Raw genomic sequence first — 22,067 nt, 5'->3', positions numbered from 1 at the left:
AAGTATATATTTGTGTGGTAGTAACTGGGGGGCAGGGGTATGGTGGCAGCACCATTATTATAAGTCTAGATCTTTAAGGATCCTGTGACAATTTGTGACTTACAGCAAATAACCAATTTGGAGGCAATATGAACCTCTCTATTTCAACTGAGATCATATCTTCCATTATGAAGGGAGAGGTCTTATAGAAAGTATGATATAGATTCTGTACTGGTGATCCTAAATATCTAAGAAGAGACTAGTAATAGGAGTTTTTAATCCAGGCCACTATTCCTTTCAAGGGGGGTGGGGGTCTCCTTTTTACCACCTTTAGCAAATGGTCACAAGGAGTCTTGTCATCTCCCTTTTCCATCACAGGGAAATCACACTTACTAGGAAAGTGGGGAAAAGTGGCCATCCTTTGAAGACCAGAATCTTCCATGCATCTCTTTCTTCAATTATTTCACTTCAACTGGCTAATATTATTCCTGCTCAGAACTGTAGAGATTTCCGGTTCCCTGCTGGGCTTGATTTGCTCTATTTAAGCTCCTCACTCTCCTGAAACATCCTGCTTTCCCAGCCTCTGCCCCACCACAGATACACACGAAGTTGTGCCAGTTGGCACGGAATTGTGAAGGGAAGTAGTTACAGGTTCATTCCACCTTCCTGTGACTTATCTAGCATGAGATTTGGGCCTGGGAGAATCCAAAAGCCTGTGACTGGACCAGGAGCCAGAACAGGGATGTTTTCCGTGAGAGAAACATGCTCAGAAGGGAAAGGAGAGCTGGATGTCCCCCCTGGCTGAATTTACAAACTGCTCTCTCAACCCTGAGGGAAAGCAGGCAAAATTGATCAGGCAAGCTGAGCAGTGTGAGGCTTGGGAAGAAATCAGACCAATCCAGATCCAGAGTGGGAAAACTGACGAAGCTTCCAGCTCTCTAGGGCATGGATAGGGAACAGGAAACAGAAGAATAATATTGATCAAGGGAAACAAAGGACTATTTATAAACCCTCACACAGAACGTTCCTAGGCAGTATGTGTGTATTTGGGTAAGCATGGCTGAAACAGTAGCTATGGAGAATATCTGATCTTATTCTTTACCAAGAAAAAAAAAAGTCTGTGAGGGAATTTTCAAAGTGGGAAAAAGAAACATGCTTTAAAAGTCCTTTCAGGCTGGGTGATCAGAACCCTTAGCCCACCAAGTCCCTGCAGCACATCCCACCATCCCCTATAAAGGTGAAGAAAGGAATCTCCTTAACTAGTCCTAAGTCTTCCTGCAGAAGATGGTCCTCAAGCAGACCTGCACCATCTTTGTTAAATTAAGAAGGAATATATATATCAAATCCCTAGAAACACAGAATGTCATAGCTGGAGATGATCACAGAGGTTATCTAGACTAAATACCTCATTGTGCTGATTTAAAGAACAGAGGCCCAGAGAGGAAAGTGACCCGCTACAGGTCACCCAGCTAGTGAATGACAGAGCTGGGCCTAGAACGCATGTGGCCTTGAATTCACCAAGCCATTTGATTCTTACTTCAAAAATGGCAACCAGTAGAACCTATAGGAAATATCCACAATCCAAGCGGAATAAAAATAGAAAAAAAAAAAATAGAATACCAAGGAGAATTGAGTAAATGTGCCCCGTGGTGATCAACGATTGCATTTGTGTACATTCTCTTCTCAAAGAGAAGGCATATCTTACCAACAGCTATAGTGACATGAACAGTTGGTACAAGATGGTGTCTAGATTAAATACATGACAATTGCCAAGTCAACTTTTGCTGGAGACGCACTCTCTTAAAAAATCTCACTTGGTGACTTCTAGATAGGAAAGGTCTGTCTCATTAATCCACACAATCCCAGAGGTCAGCGCCCTTCCTGTGTATTCCAGCCCTTAATGGAGAGGCGCGGGATTAAACTGGCACTCACTCTGGCCAATGATGTGGGCATCAAGGCGGCCGGACAGGTTGACAGGTTTTCCAGACTTGGAGGAGCTGCTAATGGAGCCATGGACATCTTCTATTCCAACAAGCACTCTTAGCCTGCCCTTGTTGGGTTCACAAAGCTCCACTAGAGAAGCTAAGGGTAGATTTGGGGACAGTCACTAAGGGTGGTCGGGCTGACAAGGCCATCATGGAGAAACACCAAGAACAGGTGTCCTATCTGGGCAAGCAGAGAAAGCAACAGAAAAGATAGAAGCCCTCAGACAGGGAGAGTGGGGCCCAAGGGACACATGTGGCCTTAAAGAGGCGAGGCTTAGTTTCCTTACCGGTGTTAAGACTTCCTCACCCAGGCAAGAGCTTTCAGTGTTGAGCTAAGGAGAGACCGTCTTCTGCAGTTCATCTGGGGGCAGGGGAGGGCAATCTGTTGTGGACAGTTCTTTCTAGAAATGGAAGGGTTAACTTCTAAGTTATAAAGTCCTGGTTGGGGGTCAGAAGGGTGAGAGATCAGAAACCTTATTCTGTAAGATCTAATCACCCTGTAAAACAGATGCAGAGATCAAGGGGACCCATGTCCTCGCAGAGCCCAAGAGTAAAGAGGTGCCTGGGGATCTATGTGGGTGTGTAGATATCTGAAGCTGTTGGTACAAAGTAGTTTATTCTCAGTTTTTCCAAAACCATTTTTCTCCCCATTTCCCCATCCAAGTGAAATCTGCTTTGACTCATGTGCTTTATAATTCCAAAGGGTTGGAAAATGTGTTTCTGTGCCAGAGAATCCCAATTTTAACAACAGCTGGATATAATCCTCCCTCGGGGGAGGGGTAGAGCCAGGACTGTGTCCGAGACCCAGACAACGGCACTTTGCTTGGGGCCCCCAGCTTCATTCTGCTCACTCGCAGGAGGGTGACCGCTCTGCTTCATTACCCGTGTTCCACTCTGTTTACCGTACATCCTTGAAAGGACCTCTCTGGGGGGTTAAGTTATTCTGGAAGGATGTTTGATCCTGTGCTCTGTGAGGTGAGTTAAAAATAAACAGGTTTCTTTTCATGGAAGATCTTGTGGCCCCAGCGACCTGCAGGCTCCTCTGGGGAAAGAGTCTCTCCACATCAATACTGTAGGTCACTGTCATCAGGAGAGTCTCTTATTAGTGAACACAGAGCTAATGGGTTTTGACAAGTGCCACCTCAAAACGGAGCAAACACATCCCAACTCAAATTGGAAAATTACCTGAACTGTCTCCCCGATGAGCAGGACAAGGAATTCATATGCTGTCAGTATCAGTCTGTGTCTGAGCCGTAACACTTAGCCGCAGCGTTCCGTTTGCCTAAAGAACTTGCACCTCAGACGAAGGTGATTGGTACCAAACACGAGTTTTTTGGGGTAAGACCCAACCACACCTACCTCTAATTTCTCTTTCTGAAATCCTGACTTATTGGAGAGAATTATTATTTCTCAAACTCCCCATTTCCTCCATGACCACAAAATAAATCACCAAATGGACAGTGAGCAGGCAACAGAGCCCTAGGACGCCGGCACATGAGGGTTACAAAGAACAAGGACACAGATCCTGCCTTCAGTAAGTTAACAGTCGAGCAGGGCATGCTGACCTTTGTGATGCTAACCAAGTGTCTGTAAAATGCTCAGAAAAGGAAGAGGCCAGCAAAAGCTAGAGCAGTAGGGGAAGACTTTGGAATTACTGAAGCAGCAACCATCAGGGACCCGCAGTCCCTCCACTTCAGGGTCCTCATTGCCTGGCATCTGGCCTTCTGACTACAATGTCCCTTGGAAGGAAGACTGAGAATGGGATCAGTCAATGGCCGTTAGCAAGGCTACTGAGTATACGGTAGGGAAGTTAAATCGAATAGAAAAATGCACAAGACACTGAAGGCAGTGGCCTCCTTTAAAAATACAAGTTTAGTCCGAAACCTTCGTGTGCCAGTCCGCCTGCACACACACCACCGAGCAAAAGGCGGATCGCAAAGATGCATCAAAATACCGGCAAATGCATGTGCGTGACTGTTCATCTAACAGTCTCACCAGGGCTGGGCTCACCTCATTACATATTTGACTAAGTCCTGCTTCTACCACTAACCCTTCACATGACCTTAGACAAGTCACTGCAGCTCTCCCACCTTCGTTTCTTCTTTATAAAGTGAGATGATGATATATAACTACTGTATGACCTCTGTGATCCCCTCCAGCTATACGATTGTGTGTCTCTAAAACTGTTAGACATTGTTGGCAGCCAGTTCTTCACAAAGTGTCACCTAAGTCTCCTGAGCATTAAACTCGACAGCTGTCTCACGTCCCGTGGCAAACTAGGGAACGTTGCATAAAAGTTAGAGCCGAAAGCCACCTTCAGCTGATGAACCATCTGGATTTGCATGGTTAGGGCAACTGGGGATGGGTGTCGGCTGCAGCCCGGATGAAAGGCCGGGTCTTGCCTTGCCCTCCCTGATTGACTGTTGCATGTGCTCTCTTTCCTCAATGCAGATACTATAACAGGCTTGTCCGAAGCCTCCTGGAATGTGACGAAGACACGGTGAGCACCATCAGAGACAGCCTGATGGAGAAAATTGGGCCCAACATGGCCAGCCTCTTTCACATCCTGCAGACGGATCACTGTGCCCAAACACACCCACGAGCTGACTTCAACAGGAGGCGCACCAGCGAGCCACAGAAGCTGAAAGTCCTCCTCAGGAACCTCCGAGGTGAGGCGGCCTCTCCCTCCCACATCAAACGCACTTCCCATGAGAGTGCATAAGCAGGGAGAGGTATTCACAGCCTCGCCAGACTAGCATCATTTTAAAGGTGTTCACACATCGACTTTGAGTGTACTGTGCCTGGTTTGATTTTTTTTTTTTTTTAAGTAGTTCCTATTTTCTATTCCCCTTCCAGAAAATTGCATGAAACGAGGCTTCTGTAATCAATATCCCAACATTCTGCGATGGCAGCATTCCCACAGACAGAATATGTGTGATCTTTCTGCCTCTCAGCAGGAGAAAGTACCCTCTTTTATCACGTTCCTTCCCCAGGTCCCCTCAGACTCCTCTCAAACACAAAGCATTTGCATAAGGCCCAGTCATTGTCATTGGAAGCTGTGGGGCCCTTTAAGATGGTTGCCCCAGTAGAGTTAGCTGATGAGAAGCGACTTAATTTAAATGCATGTCTTAAATGCCCATAAAGGTGTTAAATGGAATTCGTGTGATGAATCTGTGCTGGCCATGGACGAATATGAATGTCGTGTTTGAATTCTTGATCTCTCATGAGCTAGTGTCTTACGGTCTTGATCCTCCAGTGTATAATTTCCTTTCCAACACATTTACCAAATTGCTCAACCCTGGCTCTTCAACCGGGCTTTGAGCCTGCATCTTCTTGCATCTAATGAAAAACAAAAAGCTAACATCTTTATGTACTGTAACTGCTCAGAGCTTTAAAAGTATCTTTAACAATTGTCTTAAAACCAGAGAATCTTAAGGTCTAACTGTGGAATATAAATAGCTGAAAACTAATGTACTGTACATAAATTCCAGAGGACTCTGCTTAAACAAAGCAGTATATAATAACTTTATTGCATATAGATTTAGTTTTGTAACTTAGCTTTATTTTTCTTTTCCTGGGAATGGAATTAACTATCTCACTTCCAGATATCCACATAAATGCTCCTTGTGGCCTTTTTTATAACTAAGGGGGTAGAAGTAGTTTTATTCAACATCAAAACTTAAGATGGGCCTGTATGAGATAGGAAAAACCAACAGGTTTGTCTGAAGGACCCCGGGTAAAATGTTAATCTCCCAGCCCACCTCAACTCAGAGGCTACTCTTGACTTTGATCTCTCCTGAAACGGCTCTGTCATATCCATCCGGGAATCACAGGAACCCAAAAGAGCATCCCTTTGGGCTTGGACCACTTACAGTGAGTGTGATAAGGCCTAGTCTATCTTGGGAAGTGGCAGTTCCTGACTCGCCCACCACCTTTCATCGGTGAACCGATGATGGCGTGGGAGACTTTCCCTTAAGTCAGTCAGGAACGAGTCAGTCAGCCTTTGGGTCTTCAGTTCCGGGGACTTGGGGCTGAGGGGGTATAAAGAACCCTGGGCTGTCCAGCCTTAATAGACTCCTCTTACATTTTTGTCCTGTAGCACACTGCCTGCCAAAGTAGTCCTGGCAGCTGGGCTATCTCTGTAGGATCGCAAAAAAAAAAAACAAAAAAACCCAAAAAAAAAAAAAAAAAAAAGGAAAAAGGAAAAAAAAGAAAAAAGAAAGAAAGAGGGAAACAGAGCTGGTGGTTTGATTATTTCTGCCGTGATGTTTACAAGATGGCAACCACCAAAGCCAAATGATTAACCTATCTATGAACAACAGTAGTTTCTCAGGGTCACCGTCCTTGAACCCAACAGTCCCTTAAGAGCGTCACTGCCCACCAAAGGTCAATGTCGAGGGAGGAGGAAGGAGGAGGGGTAGGACTATAGGGGCCACTCCAAACTTGCTTAGGTAGAAACTATTGGTGCTTGACTCTCACTAGGTTAAACTCAAGATTTGACCAAACCGAGTGATAGGGATCCAGGTGGGAGGAGGGAGGGCACATCTCCAGAAGAAAATGAAAAGCAATACAACTTTACCATAAAGCCTTTAAAAGCAGTAACGTGCTGCTCAAGGACCAAGAGCAATCGCAGCAGACCCAGCAGCAGCGGTACACGCGCCGCCGCCTTTGTCCCCACACCGCCTCGAAGCGTGCTGACATCAGATTGTTAAGAGCATTTTTATACTCAGAACTGTCCCATCCCCAGGTCCCCAAACATATGGACACTGCCTTAGCCTCTTGGAAATCAGGTAGACCATACGCTAAGTTGACTCTCCACTCCCCGCCCTTCCTGCCCCGGCCCCCCACCCCCAGGCCAGGCTGACTTCTCCGAACCAGAAAAGCTATTCAAGTTTGTGTGTCATGTCCGTTTCGCAAACCCACGAAGCCAGGACCCCAATGCGACAAGTAGTTCACGAGTATTCCTAGCAAAATTCTCTCTTACTTCAGTCCCAGTAGATTCTCTCTTTTTGCTGTGACCTCTTCAAACCGTGGTACCCCCCTTTTCTCCCCACAATGATACTTCTATATGTATCTATAATACATATATCTACACATACGGAAAGAAGCAGTTCTCACAGTGTTGCTAGTTTTTTGCTTCTCTTTTCCTCATCCCATCCCACTCCCTCCAAACCCCCCTTTAAACTTCCAAAGCTTCGTCTTGTGTTTGCTGCACAGAGTGATTCGGGGGCTGACCTAGACCAGTTTGCATGATTCTTCTATTGTGATTTGGTTGCACTTTAGACATTTTTGTGCCATTATATTTGCATTATGTATTTATAATTTAAATGATATTTAGGTTTTTGGCTGAGTACTGGAATAAACAGTGAGCATATCTGGTATATGTCATTATTTATTGTTAAATTACATTTTTAAGCTCCATGTGCATATAAAGGTTATGAAACATATCATGGTAATGACAGATGCAAGTTATTTTATTTGCTTATTTTTATAATTAAAGATGCCATAGCATAATATGAAGCCTTTGGTGAATTCCTTCTAAGATAAAAAAATAATAATAATAAAAATAAAGTGTTACATTTTATTGGCTTTTTTTCTCCCCAATGTCTTTCATTGTTATTCTTTGAAAACTTCTTGAATGAGACTTTCTGAACATGAAGTTAACAGCCGATTAATTTCTTTAAAGTCACAGATTAAGTGCCAATATGCAAACGAATGTAGTTTAAGTCAACATTTCCAAATTTCCTTTCAAGACCATTTGGTGGCTCCCATTACCCTCACAATAAAATCGCAAGCCAAACTCACAGACTTCAAAGAAGCTGTATGGTCGGGACACCACTCGGCTCGCCGGCCTCAAGATTCACCTTTCCTCCCAAGCAGTGAACTCCAGGCTCCAGCAGCACAGCAGTTCTGCTAAGGCCTGTGCTCTCTTTCCCTTCCAGGCCTTTACTTACGCTGTTCTCACTTTCTAGCAGACCTTGCCCTCCACCCTGTGCTCAGACCGGAAGCACCCATGTTCAGTCACTGATGTGGTCCTAGCATTGCAAAAGCACACAGACGCAGGATATCCTTGATAACTTTTAGAAGGAGTTCGGGAGAGGGGGAAAAAGACAATTAAATCAGTGTGACAAGGGAGGCAGATGGTTCTGTGGCGATGAGGATCTGGCTCTGGGGTCGGACTTGGGGGATTTGAGATCTGGCTCTGCTACTTATTAACTGCATGATGTCAGATGACTTAATCTCAAGATGCAGCAGTTTCTTCCTCTGTGCAAGAGGGTAGTGATAACTATCCATAGGGCTCTTAAAAGAAAATAAGTGAAGTGTTTACATGTCCAATACACTGGATTGCTCACTAAGTGGCAGCTATTACCACCCAGGAAAGGGGATGAGAGCAAAAGGAGGGAACTTCCCATCTTGAAAAAGCGGGGAGAGGATTCACAGCAGAATGACATTTATCTGAGTCTTGAAGGATGGTTACAAGTTCAGTCACAGAAAAGCGGGGAAGGGTTAATGGGGTGTAGTTTTTTCAAGGAGAGTTCTGATATAGTTTGGGGTTCTTTTTTAATTAGTGGATTTTCTCTACATTGTAAATTCAAATGGGGACATTTTTCTCAATAGCCTCCAGACTGCATTTTCCCAAGTTCGGAGGGGCCCAGGACAGCTAATGAATATTTAAAGTTGTCACTATGAGGCCAAAACTATGTTGGATTTGCTTTTCTCTGACCAGGCCCAGGATAAAGAATACATTGATTTCATTCTGAGCCTTCATCCTCAGTCTTCTGTCAACGTCCGTGTATGCAGAGAGGCTGCTTACTACACTTTAGTGTTTAAGAACTGAGACCTGAGATTTCCTTAATCCGAATGTAAACCCTAATTCCCCGACTATCTCTGTGCCCTTGCGCCAAGTGTCTGACACCTTCACACCTGGGTTTTTTCAGCTATGAAAATAGCCCTATGAAACAGAGATAAGTAAGAGGTCCTACCTCCTAGAGTCTTGAGCAATTAAATGAGTTATATATAAAGCACGTAAAGTGTCTAGCACATAGCAAGCTCCCCCACAAACAGGATTTATTGCTCACTCAACAAATGGAACTATACTATTTACGTGCATACTATCACCATCATTTAGATTTTACTCCCACCCCTGACATGAGTCTTGAGGTGCCACTTGGGCTTCTTTTGTAGATCACTAAACATTACTGTTTAATCAAGATCTTATGAGTTAGAATGATGGAATATTACAACTTACCCAAAATGGCAGATTATAATACATGATCATCAGTATCCCATCACCAAGCTTAAGAAATAAAATAGCATAGATAAGATATTCTCCTATGTGCCCTCCTGAAGCCATTCACACATTAAGAGCCCATGCAGTGCCCGGCTAGCTCAGTCAGCAGAGCATATGACTCTTGTTCTCGGGATTGTGATTTCGAGGCCCTCGGTGAGTGTGAAGATAATTTTAAAAAATAAAATCTTTAAAAAGAAAAAAAAAAGAGTCCATGATTAAAATGTTTTGAAAAGCCATGGCTTAAAGTGATAGAATTTTTCAAATCATTGAAATATACTTAAAATTTTTTGAATTTCTATCAGCCTTTCAAAAATGGAGTTGAAAAGATCATGGAACTGTCTGCGAATCTGTGGAATAAGAGAACAGATCAGGTTGTCCCTCCCAGGGGACCTGCATGAACGCCCTAAGAGCTACCAGCATAACTCCTGAATCGGTGTTTCTCAGATTTACTGTGCATACAAGTCACTGGGGAATCTCATTAAAATGATTCAGTCCTTCTGAGTGATGCCCCAGAGCCTGCATTTCTAACATGCTCCCAGGTGATGTTGATGCTCCACAATGGATGCTTTGAGTGGCAAGGCTCCAGCTGTTTCAATATACCGGAGTCAGTTCCTCATTCCGAGAAACTCCACACGGCCACTACAAGGATGTCGCTGAAGTGCAAGCATGATCATTTCCTGTCCTTGCTTTGGTAGCCCCCCATTGCCTAGAGGACAACTGAGCATCTTGACTTCAAATGGAAGCCCCTCAAAATCTAGGCCCACCATTATCTTTTCTGCCTCATCACCTTCACATATTACTTCACATGTATCATTCCTTCTAATGAATATTCTTCTCCCCAAACTCTTTTTCATTGGCCAAAGCCCATGTCACCTGGGAAGCTTTCCCCTGCATGGCCAAGCTTATAGCCAACTGCACTGCAAAGTGCTTGCAAAGAGAGAGGACTTGGTTATCCTTGTGTTCCGGTGCTTAACACAAAGCAGCATGAGCTAAGCATCTGTGAGTAGAGGAAGGAAGGAAGGAAGGAAGGAAGGAAGGAAGGAAGGAGGGAGGGAGGGAGGGAGGGAGGGAGGGAGGGAAGGAGGGAAGAAGGAAAGGAAAGGATTCCATTACCCACCAACTAATCTATGACTTTTCCTCCAGTAGAATGCTGAGCCTTAGCAGCAATAGCAGGGTATGCTGGGGCATGCAGGGCATGTTGCCATGGTGAGTAGAGAAATTAATTCCAGGTGCCATTTGGGTATCTTTTAAGTCTGCCAGCTTATAACAACACCACATAATTCTATTTCTTTCCAGCACTAGCCCTGATAAAAGTTTACACTTGCTGTTACTTTCTCCTGGTAACCTGAGCAACAAAAGACTCATCAACAAACATGTTTAGATATTTGCTAACTTTGTGCAAAGCATCATACTAAAGAGCTAGAACACAGAAGGAATATGACCATCTGCAAGGCAAACTACATTTTGTTTTCTTATATCTTTAGTTATTTTGTCATACAGTTATTCTCATAATAGCCCTCAATTCACTAATTCTTCTTCCCTATACTCAAGCTCTGCCATGAACTGAATTCCCCATGGCCCTTTGATATCTTACCCCAAGAAGAATTTGAGTGCCAGAGTGAGGCATTGGCTAAGCCTACCCCACCACTCTACTATAAAGTTGAAGAGCAATGCACATCACTCCACTTTTCAAATAACTAACTGAAGCCCAATTATTGACTAAGTTATCAGCTGAATAGCTATGTGCTACTTGACATCATACCTGGAGGCAGCGTGCAGCAGGCTAAGCTGAGAACTCACTAATTCAGACCCCTGCCTGCCAATGAAATGCAGCTCTGCTCCCCACTGTGTAATAAGGGATTTGTGGCTTCCAGTTGAGGACAGAATGCTATTCTCAACTCTAGCACAGTTAAGTCATACTGCAAGTATACTCTGCTTTAGTAAAACCAGATACAGTATATGTCCCACAGAGACCATCAGGGTTTCCAACATTTGGTCAAAATCTTGGAACCAATTCCATGACAGCCTGCTCATCTGTCTTGGGATTTCCTAGAAACACAGTCACTCCAGGCCATGGCTCACCCCCTCCGCACAGGCCTGAGCTCGTCCCTTCCCCATCCCCTATCCATCAGGAGACTTCTAGGACTATTTGAAAAGCCTGCAGTTTGCTAATCCTTTCATGCCTTCTACCTGGTCATCCAAAGTCACCACTCAAGATCTAGCCAATGTCTAGCCCCTCCCATCCACGTTTTCTTTTTTTTCAAATAGCTTTAATAGTATACAGTACAGATGAATTTCAGTTTTAAAAAATAATCAAATCAACTTTAAAAAATTCATATAACTTTCTCATTGAATGTCCACATGTTTTTTAATGCTTTATGCCCCTTCTCCCTGAATGAGCCTCCTACTACTATCCTCCTTCCCAAATCTGCCCATTCCAAGGTAATTATCTTCACCTTCTCTTTTAATATCACCTTCAGTTTCTCTTCTGAAACCCGATTCCTCAAAAATCATTGTCCCTTGCCATCTTCCCAAGTAGTTATTCTTCCAAATCTCAAGCCTGATGAGTAGGGCCCAGAGGCCACTTTGTCCCAATGCTGTTCCAGACTGATTTTGCCACTGTTCTATAAAACTGCTGACCTACTAAGGCTTAGGCTGCTAGGTGCTGAATGTTTGTGTCTCCCTGAAAATTCATATGCTGAAATCCTAACCCCTAAGGTGATGGTATTAGGAGGTGGAGCCTTTGAGAGATAACTAGGGTAGAGCCCTCATGAATGGGATTAGTATCCTGATAAAAGAGACCTGAAAGAGTTTGCTCAGCCCTTCTACCGTGGGAGCACACAGCGAAAAGACAGTCATCCATGCACAGGAAGTGGCCCCTCACCAGACATCACATCTACCACCATCTTGATCTTGGACTTCCAAGATCTATGAGACTTGGACTTCTCTAAACTATGAGAAATAAATTTGTGATGGTCATAAGTCACTCGGTCCATGGAACTCTGTTACAGCAGTCCCAAAGAACTGAGATAGGCCATCTGGCTACCCCACTTTCCTCCTCTCTTTGTCACTGTTACCCAGGCCAAGTATACTCTGGAATGATATGGAGAGGAACTGCCTTGTAGAAGATATTGATAACAGGCTCGTGATGGTCCTTTTCACTCTCAAGTCACCTCATCGGTCTGGACAAATTCAATATTCATGAGAATGCTTCATCCAGTGCTCAAATTCTTAGTCCTTCCTCAGCTCCACCTCATAGCCAAACTCTGGAATCAGGAGGCACACCCCAGTATGGCTGTGGTTTACTCTGATTGGTCATTATCATACCAAAATGTATTAAATATTAGCCTTTTCTGACAATGGTACAATTCAGAAATCTTAAATCCAGAATCTCTGACTGCAACATCCTTCCTTTATGGCTCTCCTATTCACTTATTTGCACTGTATCAGTTCTTTAACCTTCCTCTGACCTCAGGCCCTTGACCTTTCTGCATTCTCCTGATCTCCCAAAACCTGTCCTATCTTTATCCTCTCTGCTCAGCCTTCTCCACATGGTTAATCACTTCAACCACGCAGTTGCATCACCCTCAAATAGCTTGCCCCATCAATCTCTGTCACACTCAACTGGAAAAATCCCAACCCTCAGCTAGAGAAGAAGATCAGAAGGCCATGCACAGATTTGGTGTCACTTAAAATTGATCAGCTTCCAGCTTAATAGGACTTTCAGTGCTGCCTGGGAATCTTCTTCTCCATCCCTGTTCAGCTCCCTTTTCCACTCTCCATAGCAATGGTTAAAACCTTCTCCAGTCCCACCCAGCCACCTCCCTAATAATGCCCAGCAGAAAATCTTGCCTCCCACTGCACAGACAAAATAGAAACCACCACGGGAGATGTCCCTCAGTTCCCTGCCACCATAGCCATCTACATATATCCTTTTATATATTTCCTTGCCACGAAAGGTGCAGAATCTCTCTTCCTGTCTCAGAATAATGAATCCACCTGAGGTCTGGATCCCAGCCCCGTTCCCCCTCATGCAAGATCCCTGGCCTTCAGGTGCCCCTCTCCCTTTATGCCTCCCTCCTCTCAGTGCTGCTTTTCTTTCAGCTGCCTCTCTCTCTCTCTCTCTGACTCTCGTAACCACACCATCTTCTTTAAAGAGATGTCTGCTTTCATTTCCATTTCCTCACCTTCCATTCACTCTTTGATTCTTTAGAATCTGGCGTCCACCTTCCCTGAAATGACTCTAAACTAGGTCAAAATATCTCCTGTTGCTAAATCCAAAATCCTTATCTTATGTGATTCATCTGCTCCATTTGGCACTGATAAACATTCTGTCCTCCATAAAAGGCCCTCCGTGACAACGCTTCTCAGTCTCTACTTCCCCTTCCCATTCCTGAGATGATGGAGTTGTTCAGATTTCTGTGCTGGCCCTTCTTCTCTTTTCCTCCTACGTACTCTCCTTTAGCACTATATCTACTCACATATTTCAATTCCTGTTTATATGTTAATAACTCCAAAACAGTATTTCCCTTGAAAATGATCCACATATCCAACACAAATCCAACTGGATACTTCCTCTCTGATGTACAATAGGCACTCAAAACATAACATATCCAAAACTGAATTCTCCAAACCTCCTTCATTGTGAGAGACTTTCTCCTTATCTGTTTTCCCAAACTCACAGAATTACATCTCCATCCACCTGAATACAGTCTTTGACTCTTGCCCCCTTCCCCTCTTAGCAAATAGATTTCCTTCTAATTGTCTTTCTAATCTGTCCATTTATCCACATTCACATAGCTACTGTCTTAACTTAGGCCTCATTCTCAAAAGCCTCCTAAATTCTCTCTCAGCGTTCAGGAATGCCCTCCCTTTGCCCCCAAATGCATTCCCTCCTTTGCAGGGAGGAAATCTGATTCTGTCACTCCACTGCTTAGAAACCATCAATGGCAACTCTTAAACATCAGAAAAAGATGCACACTGCACACACTGAATATAACATAAAATGCTAGATAATTTGGCCACTTCTTGCTTTTCAGACTATCTCTTGCCAATCAATTCAAACCCATCCTACTTCTCTCACTGTGTGTTCCAGCCATGTATGTAGTATGTGCAGTTTCATGTGGCTAGAAGGTTACATAATAAAATGTTGATAGTAATTGTTTTTGTTTAAAGAGTTGCTTGCCGGGGCACCTGGGTGGCTCAGTTGGTTAAGCGACTGCCTTCGGCTCAGGTCATGATCCTGGAGTCCTGGGATCGAGTCCCACATCGGGCTCCCTGCTCAGCGGGGAGCCTGCTTCTCCCTCTGACCCTCTTCCCTCTCGTGCTATCTCTCATTCTCTCTCACTCAAATAAATAAATGAAATCTTAAAAAAAAAGAGTTGCTTGCCATTTTGGCTTTGTCTTTTGCAGCATGGTTTTTTTTTTTTTTCTACAATGTGCTATTTTTATAATAAGACAAAAATAAAATTTTAAAGAATCAAAATCGAAAAGCAAGCCTTAAACAAATCAGTCACTTACTGCTGTAAAACTAATTTATTTTTACCTTAAAACATCCAAAATATTAATACCATGGTCTCACCATATACATTTATATAAATGTCCTGTTCAAAGTAGCAAACGCCCTTGTCATATTTAACTGACAGCTCTTCATATATACATCCAACAATTTTGATATTTAAAAGATACGTGTCTGTTCCAAGAAAACTGCTGAATCACACAACTCAAGGTCAAGGCAATTCACATATCATGCAGCATCATTACCCAGTTCCTAGTAAGTGCCAGGCTCTGTATTCATCATGGTCCAGGACTAATAATCCCCTTCACTCCTACAAAATAATAACAGCTCAAAATTTTTACCAGTGTTTTTTTTTTAATTATGTTAAAGACTTTATTTATTTGAGAGAGAGAGCAAAAGCAGGGGAGAGGGGCAGAGGGGTGGGTGAGCAGGCTTCTCGCCGAGCAGGGAACCTGATGCGGGGCTCAGTCCCAGGACCCTGGGATCATGACTCGAGCCAAAGGCAGATGCTTAACCGACTGAGCCACCCAGGTGCCCTTTTTCCAGTGTTTTTAATGAGTAAAAACACTTCCTACCAGGTTACAAATTTGTTGTTCCTTTCCATACATTGATGAAGCCATCAGGATGACAAATACTTCGAGCTGTTTTCCCAAGTGGAAAAATAAATTCACACCCGATCTTTGCCCCCTCCTCACTTTCTTGGCTGTGCGACTAAAGGCAACCATTTGCAGGGTAGCTTGCTGTAGGGGAGATGTTCTACCTGTGCTCAGGGACCAGAGCAAAACCAACTGTCTCACTTTTGATCAAACCCATTCCTCAGTCCTCATTATTCTAGTGAATAACAAACTATCTTAATATCCTAATGAACTAAAATCACTTGCCCCGTTAGACTCTAGAAGGGAAGTAGCAGACCTGGAAGTAAAGTTTTACAGGACCCACAGTCACTCAGTGACAGACTGTCAGAGAAACAAATACGGCAGTCTCCAACCCCCAAAGCAGAACATATGCTTTGACAAGTGACTTAAGAGGTCCATGAAGAAGGACGTTGGGAGTCTGCATATCTCATAAAATCTGGGCTAGAAGGTGACCACACCCAAAAAAACCACTCCTACTCCAACCACCCCCACCCCATCCACCTTTTAGGAACATTTCATCTCTAACAACAAGAAATAAGAAGGCTGGGGCTCAGTGCACAGAAATGGAATTAGCGACAGTGTCTTGCTCTAAAGCTTCTACTAGCTGCAGTAAAGCCCGAGTTCCCAGCTCCGCCTCACCTCACCTTGCCTGCGGGAGCCCAGCATTGCCAGCACACGCCCGTGGCCTTGGGCTCAGTGGCCGTGGCATTAGTGTATAATCCTCAGTCAACTTCTCTTGAACCCTCTGACCCTTCTCAGCAAGTGCTCCTGGGCTCCAAAGCAAGCCAATCCTCACCATCTTCACCGTCTAGTCCCTTCCCTAACTTTCTGCCCCCTTCTTTGTTCTCCTGTAGATCAACATGTTATATAACTTAAGTGGGTTCTGAATCTTGTCTGGACCATGGCAGACTCAGTATACTCGGAGAGTAGAAATGATCTCCCTTAAAATAAATTCATGGGGCCATTTAACAGAGTAGCTGCAGGGCCTGGCTGAGAGCGGGCATCTCCCGCTGCCAAAACCTAGTTTCCCTTTATCTTTCCTTTTGTTCCACTTTCTTTTCGTTTAAGGTTAATGTGGCTGGGCTTTTCAAAACAGGTGACTCTAGCTATGTTAATAAAGCAAGGTGTGATAGCATCTTCCATGACTTCAGATGTCAAACACTGAGGAGAAGAGGGAAAAGTACTTTTAAATGACCACATCCTCTTAATAACATTCCAAGGGAGAGACCGCTTTATCTTGATTTTAATTTTTCAGTCTCCTTTTATCTCTTCCTCCAAAAATATGGCTGAGAGCAAGATCACCCATGAAGCACTTATCGGAAAGACATTAACTAACATTTGTGGGAGCCAGCTGGAGTATGGGGCAGATTGAGGGCAAGGACTGGAGGGGGAAAAGTGACAATGGTACCTGATGAGAATACGCTTTCTACTTTGTAAGGCCGGGCATCATTTATAAACACAGACTTGAACACATTGAAATATTAAAGTTATTTGAGTAAAGCATGGCCTGAAATTCACCTCTGAATTTCCTCTGAAGAAAGAGCTAATCAAGCAAAATGCTTAGGACAGACAAACTTAGGGAGAAAATGTTTAACTTATTTAGAAATTTAAATTGTTTTCAGTCCCCAAAGAAACTCTGATTTAAAACAATCATTCTTACCTCATGTTTAAACTGTGGCTTTAAGCCTCTGTTGGCCAACATGACAACATCTCCCTTTATATGAAAGCCAGACTTCCAGAAACTTCAGCACTGGTCAGTGTTGCTCAGAGTGAATGATCCATGAACCACCTGTACCGGAAGCACCTGGAGTCTTAGGCAGGTCTAGGCCCCATTCCCCCTTAGTCACCATCATCCCAACCCTTTTCCTGACCTTTCGAATCAGTATCTCCTCCAAGATTTAGTCTGGAGTCTAGAAGCCCTTCCGGGAAGGCATTTCTGGCAGCATGGATGGATATACGTGGTCAGGCAGAATTTGGCCTATAAAAGGCTTCTACCAAGGATTCAGCTAAAGACAAAATTGAAGAATCCTGGACTTCCAGTACTAGAGACCCAACTATTGATACCCGGACAATGACCAACAACACTTTCACTTACTAAAGAGAAACTATGGAGCCCAACGAGGCTTCTAGATCAAAGGTAAGCGAAGAAGTTAGGAATTAAAGACCAGAGACAATGACAATGACCGGGCAGAGGTTCAAGTCCAAAGACGGAAATCCAGAAACAAAGATCAAAACCCAGTGGCAAAGCAGTTGATCAATAACTATAGAAAGAGCTGTAGTTAGCAGCAAGATGGACATGGTGGTGTGCTAAGGTCTTCTGAGAAAGGGGCTTGTCCAAGGCAGCTTCGTCCCTGAGCTGGGACAAAACATGTCCGCATAAGCTCACAAGCACATCTGATTAACAAGAACAGATGAATACTAATTAAGAGCCCAAGCAACTCCCAACATCAAGTCTCCCTGAACTCAGCATCATACAGGAGTTTCCATAAAAATGCTTCATGTTAAATGTACAATGCCACCAACGGCTACAATTCATCATCACAGGGAAAGAGGACAGGGACACAGGCACTTGGGAGGGGAAGGCGCTGACATCACATTATATCCCCAGGCCAAGTTTTAACAAGGGCAAGGTAAGTCATCATTAGCCCAGTGTGCAAGTTCCAGCAATCAAAACACTCAAGCCCGGGCTCAGGGGAACAGGCACACCTGTAGAGGAAGTACACTCATTGCTCAGTGTTGAGCAATTGACCAGCCCTCTCTATGGCTTTCTCCAGCCTACTAAGTAAACCAGCATTGTAGGCAGCATGAAATGACATAAAAATCTCATTCTTTGAGAACCTAGCAGGGGCATTACACTAGCATACTATTTAATAGACCCAATAACACTGGGAAACAAGCCGTGCTATCCCCATTTTACAGATAAGAAAGCCAAGGTACAGAGAAGATAAGGGATCTGCTCAAGAACATTTCTGACAATTTTTCTTTTCTTTTTTCCTTTTTTTTTTTTTTTTTGGCCTTTGAAAAAATATGGAAGGCTTCACAGGTTTTCATGTCATCCTTGCACAGGGGCCATACTCATCTCTGTATCATTCCAATTTTAGTATACGTGCTGCCAAAGCAAGCGCTCTGGCAATTTTTCATGCTCAAAACACTCGTCATACATTTTTCAGAAGCTGCTTCTTTTAGAGTAAAAAAACAAATCATATGGCGATTTCATTACTTTTATAATGAAAAAGGGCTTTAGAAGTTGGGTACACATATGCATATACAAACATGCACCACCACAGCCTCCATCTTATATTGAGTTTGGGAAAGAGAGAATTTCCTGTGGATTTTCTTGAATGTCCCTCTCTTGTTTGACCCAAACTCTGCAAGGAAACCACTGTGATTACAACATGCATAAAGCTTGCATTAGTGTTCCGAAGTACCAGAGCCCACTCACACTTTGAACCCAGTTCTGTCCAACACCCAACAATGCTTTTTCCTACGACACCATGCTGCACCACTGCACTTCCACTTCCTTCCACCCCCGTCCCCAACTCTCTCCACTCACTGGGATGTTACCCAAACATCAGGACCCAGTTCAAATTCCTACCTTCTACAGAAGACCTTGTGTGAGCCATCAGCCTGTGCTACCCCCTTTCTTCTCACTTTATGGCAAGAAGGGACAGACTAAGCAGTCAGCACCAAGACAGGTGTTTGCGAGCAAAATCAGAGATGGTGCAAGGCTAGGCTGCCAGGAAACTAGAAAAAGGGAAACAAAACAGAGTGAAAGCAGCCAAAATAGAGTTAGGGCTAGTCTCAAGTCTACCTAGCAGGCAAGGCAATAGAAGTCATAAAGCTTTGCAGAAAACATTGAGGAGGAAAAGTCCATGAGTCAACCCCAGGGTTTGAGATGACTGGTGCTAGCAGGCAGACCAAGTATGGGAGAGGTGGTGACCTGGTCATTCCAGAGTCAATCCCAAAGCTGCCTTGAGTGCCAGACCTCTTTTGCCACAAAGGGGGAGCAAGGCGATGGAAACCCAGAATCTGACACCATGATTTCAACCAGCACCCCTCACCCAGAGGTAGAAAGTTTCCCTGCCTCACAATATGATTTTAGGGACACAGGAAATGGCACTGACGGTTTCCATATTTACCACCACACCAATGCCTGAAATGTCTTTGGTTGTGAAACAGAACTTAATGGCTTTTATTAAGGATGAGCCTTGAGGTGCTATCAACTGGAAGGGAGGAATCAAGAACTCCTTCCCCAGGATCAGAGTGTTTGAAAAGGAAGAACTTGGCTCCAGAAAGGCAGAAAACACAGACATCGTGGAAGGCAAAGCGGTGTGCAAGGTGGAAAAAAGGAAGTCAGGCATTTCATAGTCTCCATTAGACCTTCATCAGCATAGCTCCAGATGCCCCTTCCTTCTCATCCGACTGAAACTGGCCCGGGGGCAGGGTGGTGGGAATAGTCAGGAGCCAATATCTGATAGAGGCTCCCTGTGCACCTGCACCCCGCCCACCACGTGCCGCTACAGACGCCAGAAGACACGCATAACTGAGAGTGAGCTGGCCTTGAGTTTGTAGCTTGGAGATGTCCATACTATTCCTACTGTCACTGATTTTTCTCTGTGATGTTGGACAAGTGCCAAAACTTTTCTGTCCTTTCATTAATTCATGAACAATATGTCTAATCCCTGTCTCGTAAGAATGCTGTGAAAATTAATGAGCTTATAAAAAACTAAACAAAACTGATGTAAAAGTCTTTGTATACCCTAGAGATGCTATAAACACCAGGTGATCTAATTTAAAATACAGATGTGTATTTCCATTTATGTGAACCAATATAAGAACATTTAACTTTACAGAGCAGTGGCTATTTGGTGATTCCAGAACAGGGGGAGGGGCAGGGAGGTCCTTACACAGAAAATAGAATATCTTGTAAGTGGAAGAAAATTGATGTTGGGTACTCAGTTTAACATTTTTTTTTAAAGATTTTATTTATTTATTTGACAGAGAGAGACATAGCGAGAGAGGGAACACAAGCAGGGGGAGGGGGAGAGGGAGAAGCAGACTCCCCGCCGAGCAGGGAGCCTGATGTGGGACTTGATCCCGGGACTCTGGGATCATGACCTGAGCCGAAGGCAGTCGCTTAACCGACTGAACCACCCAGGCGCCCCTCAGTTTAACATTTTTAATATCAAAAACCTTCATTGAAGGCTTACAATGTGCTAGGTGCCATCCTAGGCATATATTATCATCTCATTTAATCCTCACAGTAATCCATTGAAAAGGTTCTTAGTAGCTCCCATTTCACAGATAAGAAAACAGAAATCCCTACAGATTAAGTAACCTGCCAGAGATCACAGATCTAATCAGTGATGGAGACAAGATTCAAATCCCAGAACTGCTGTTTCTTACTTATTTGTCTTTCCATTAAACAACTGCATCCCCAGCAAATATATAGACCCCCTAGAACATGTAATGTTTGTAAAGTATTAACTGGCAAACACACAAAACAAAATGAAACCTGGCAGAGCAGCCAAGGGACAAAGCTTAGAAATCCAAATGCTCATTAGTGCTAAAGACAATACATATGATAAGTTAGCCCTAAAATTAAATAAATCCAGAGGAGAATAAATAACACTACATGTAGGAAATTCTTATTTGCATTTGCCCTTCCACTCAGTTCATTCTGGTAATCAGATTTATGACAAGGGTTTCTAGGGGTGAGGAATACCATCCCCCATGGAGCAGGACATCACTTGCCTGGGAATCCAGCCTCGTCCAGCCCCGTATCCCCTACAGCCTTGGGCAGTTCAGATCCCCTCTTGGGAAAATCCAGTACGACTCAGTCAACACTGACAGAGGGCCAAACACCAGGCACTGGCCCGACTGCCCCTTCCAGCTCGCAGGGTCCAGGCTTGAAGAAAGCCCCTCTGAAGTGGGCTTTAACAGTGCATTTGCCTGCAGAAATGACAACGGTCAATCCTTTTCCATGCCTCACTTATGGCTGCGAAGAAGAAGTGAAAGTGATTCTAGGCGATGCTCAACTGACTCCTCATCACAAACCCAGCAAGCCCAACTCTGACTTCCCTCTGCAGCCTGACGTCCCAGCCATCGGATGATTAACACGCCATCCTGTGAAGGGAGCAATCACCTCCCGGCCCCCGGGGGAGTTGGTGACCCTGGGCTTCCTCCAGCCCACATGGTGTCCACCTGTTTCCTCTGTCTCTGTCATGCAGTTCTCAAGACACTGCCTAAAGCCCAGAAGCAGAGAAGAACACAACCCTGAGCCCTACGAGTGGAGCTGAGCTTAGTCAGCCATTCAGGACAGTGCTGGGATCTTCCCTTTCCAGTCTCAGGGGGCCAAGCCTGAGGCCACTGGGGCTCCTCCACACCACCTGCAGACTCCATTTTCCGCCTCAGCCAGGAAGCATAGAATGATGGGGAGGGGAGGGGAGGCATACCATTCTCCCCAGAATGGAACTGCAGAGAAGAAAAAAGCCAAACGTGAGCATCCAGGCGGCCAGTTACACCTACATAACTCTCTGAGGCCAGCCCCAAGCTGATGGAAAATAGGTAGATGCCTACCAGGTGGCAGGATTTTAGGGATACTGAGACAGCGCCCCCTTAATGGAAAAGATTGCCTTCCCTCAGGCTGCCAGCTCAGC

General features: G+C 44.3%; 1 protein-coding gene and 1 non-coding gene across 3 annotated transcripts in view; one reads left to right on the top strand and one right to left on the bottom strand.

Annotated features, from left to right (window-relative positions):
• The window catches only part of STC1 (stanniocalcin 1), an 11,082-nt gene extending 4,900 nt beyond the window's left edge, over positions 1 to 6,182 (top strand). Inside the window, exons 4-5 of one of the 2 annotated variants that reach the window (XM_021698868.2) lie at positions 4,416 to 4,633; positions 4,821 to 6,182. In XM_021698868.2, coding sequence (XP_021554543.1) covers positions 4,416 to 4,633; positions 4,821 to 5,053 — 451 coding nt within the window. In that variant the 3' untranslated portion in view covers positions 5,054 to 6,182. Of the gene's footprint in view, positions 1 to 4,415; positions 4,790 to 4,820 lie in introns of those variants that run through there. The other variant, XM_021698869.2, reaches the window with a different exon arrangement.
• Positions 6,183 to 18,429: 12,247 nt separating this feature from the next.
• LOC123324169 lies at positions 18,430 to 18,533 on the bottom strand. The gene has a single exon (XR_006539660.1). It is a non-coding gene; the product is annotated as a U6 spliceosomal RNA (small nuclear RNA).
• Between the last annotated feature and the right edge of the window lie 3,534 nt (positions 18,534 to 22,067).

This window comes from Neomonachus schauinslandi, chromosome 2 (assembly GCF_002201575.2).
Source record: "Neomonachus schauinslandi chromosome 2, ASM220157v2, whole genome shotgun sequence".
NCBI lineage: Eukaryota > Metazoa > Chordata > Mammalia > Carnivora > Phocidae > Neomonachus > Neomonachus schauinslandi.
The sequence above is the reverse complement of the archived record's forward strand: the minus strand, read 5'-3'. Positions and strand labels throughout refer to the sequence as shown.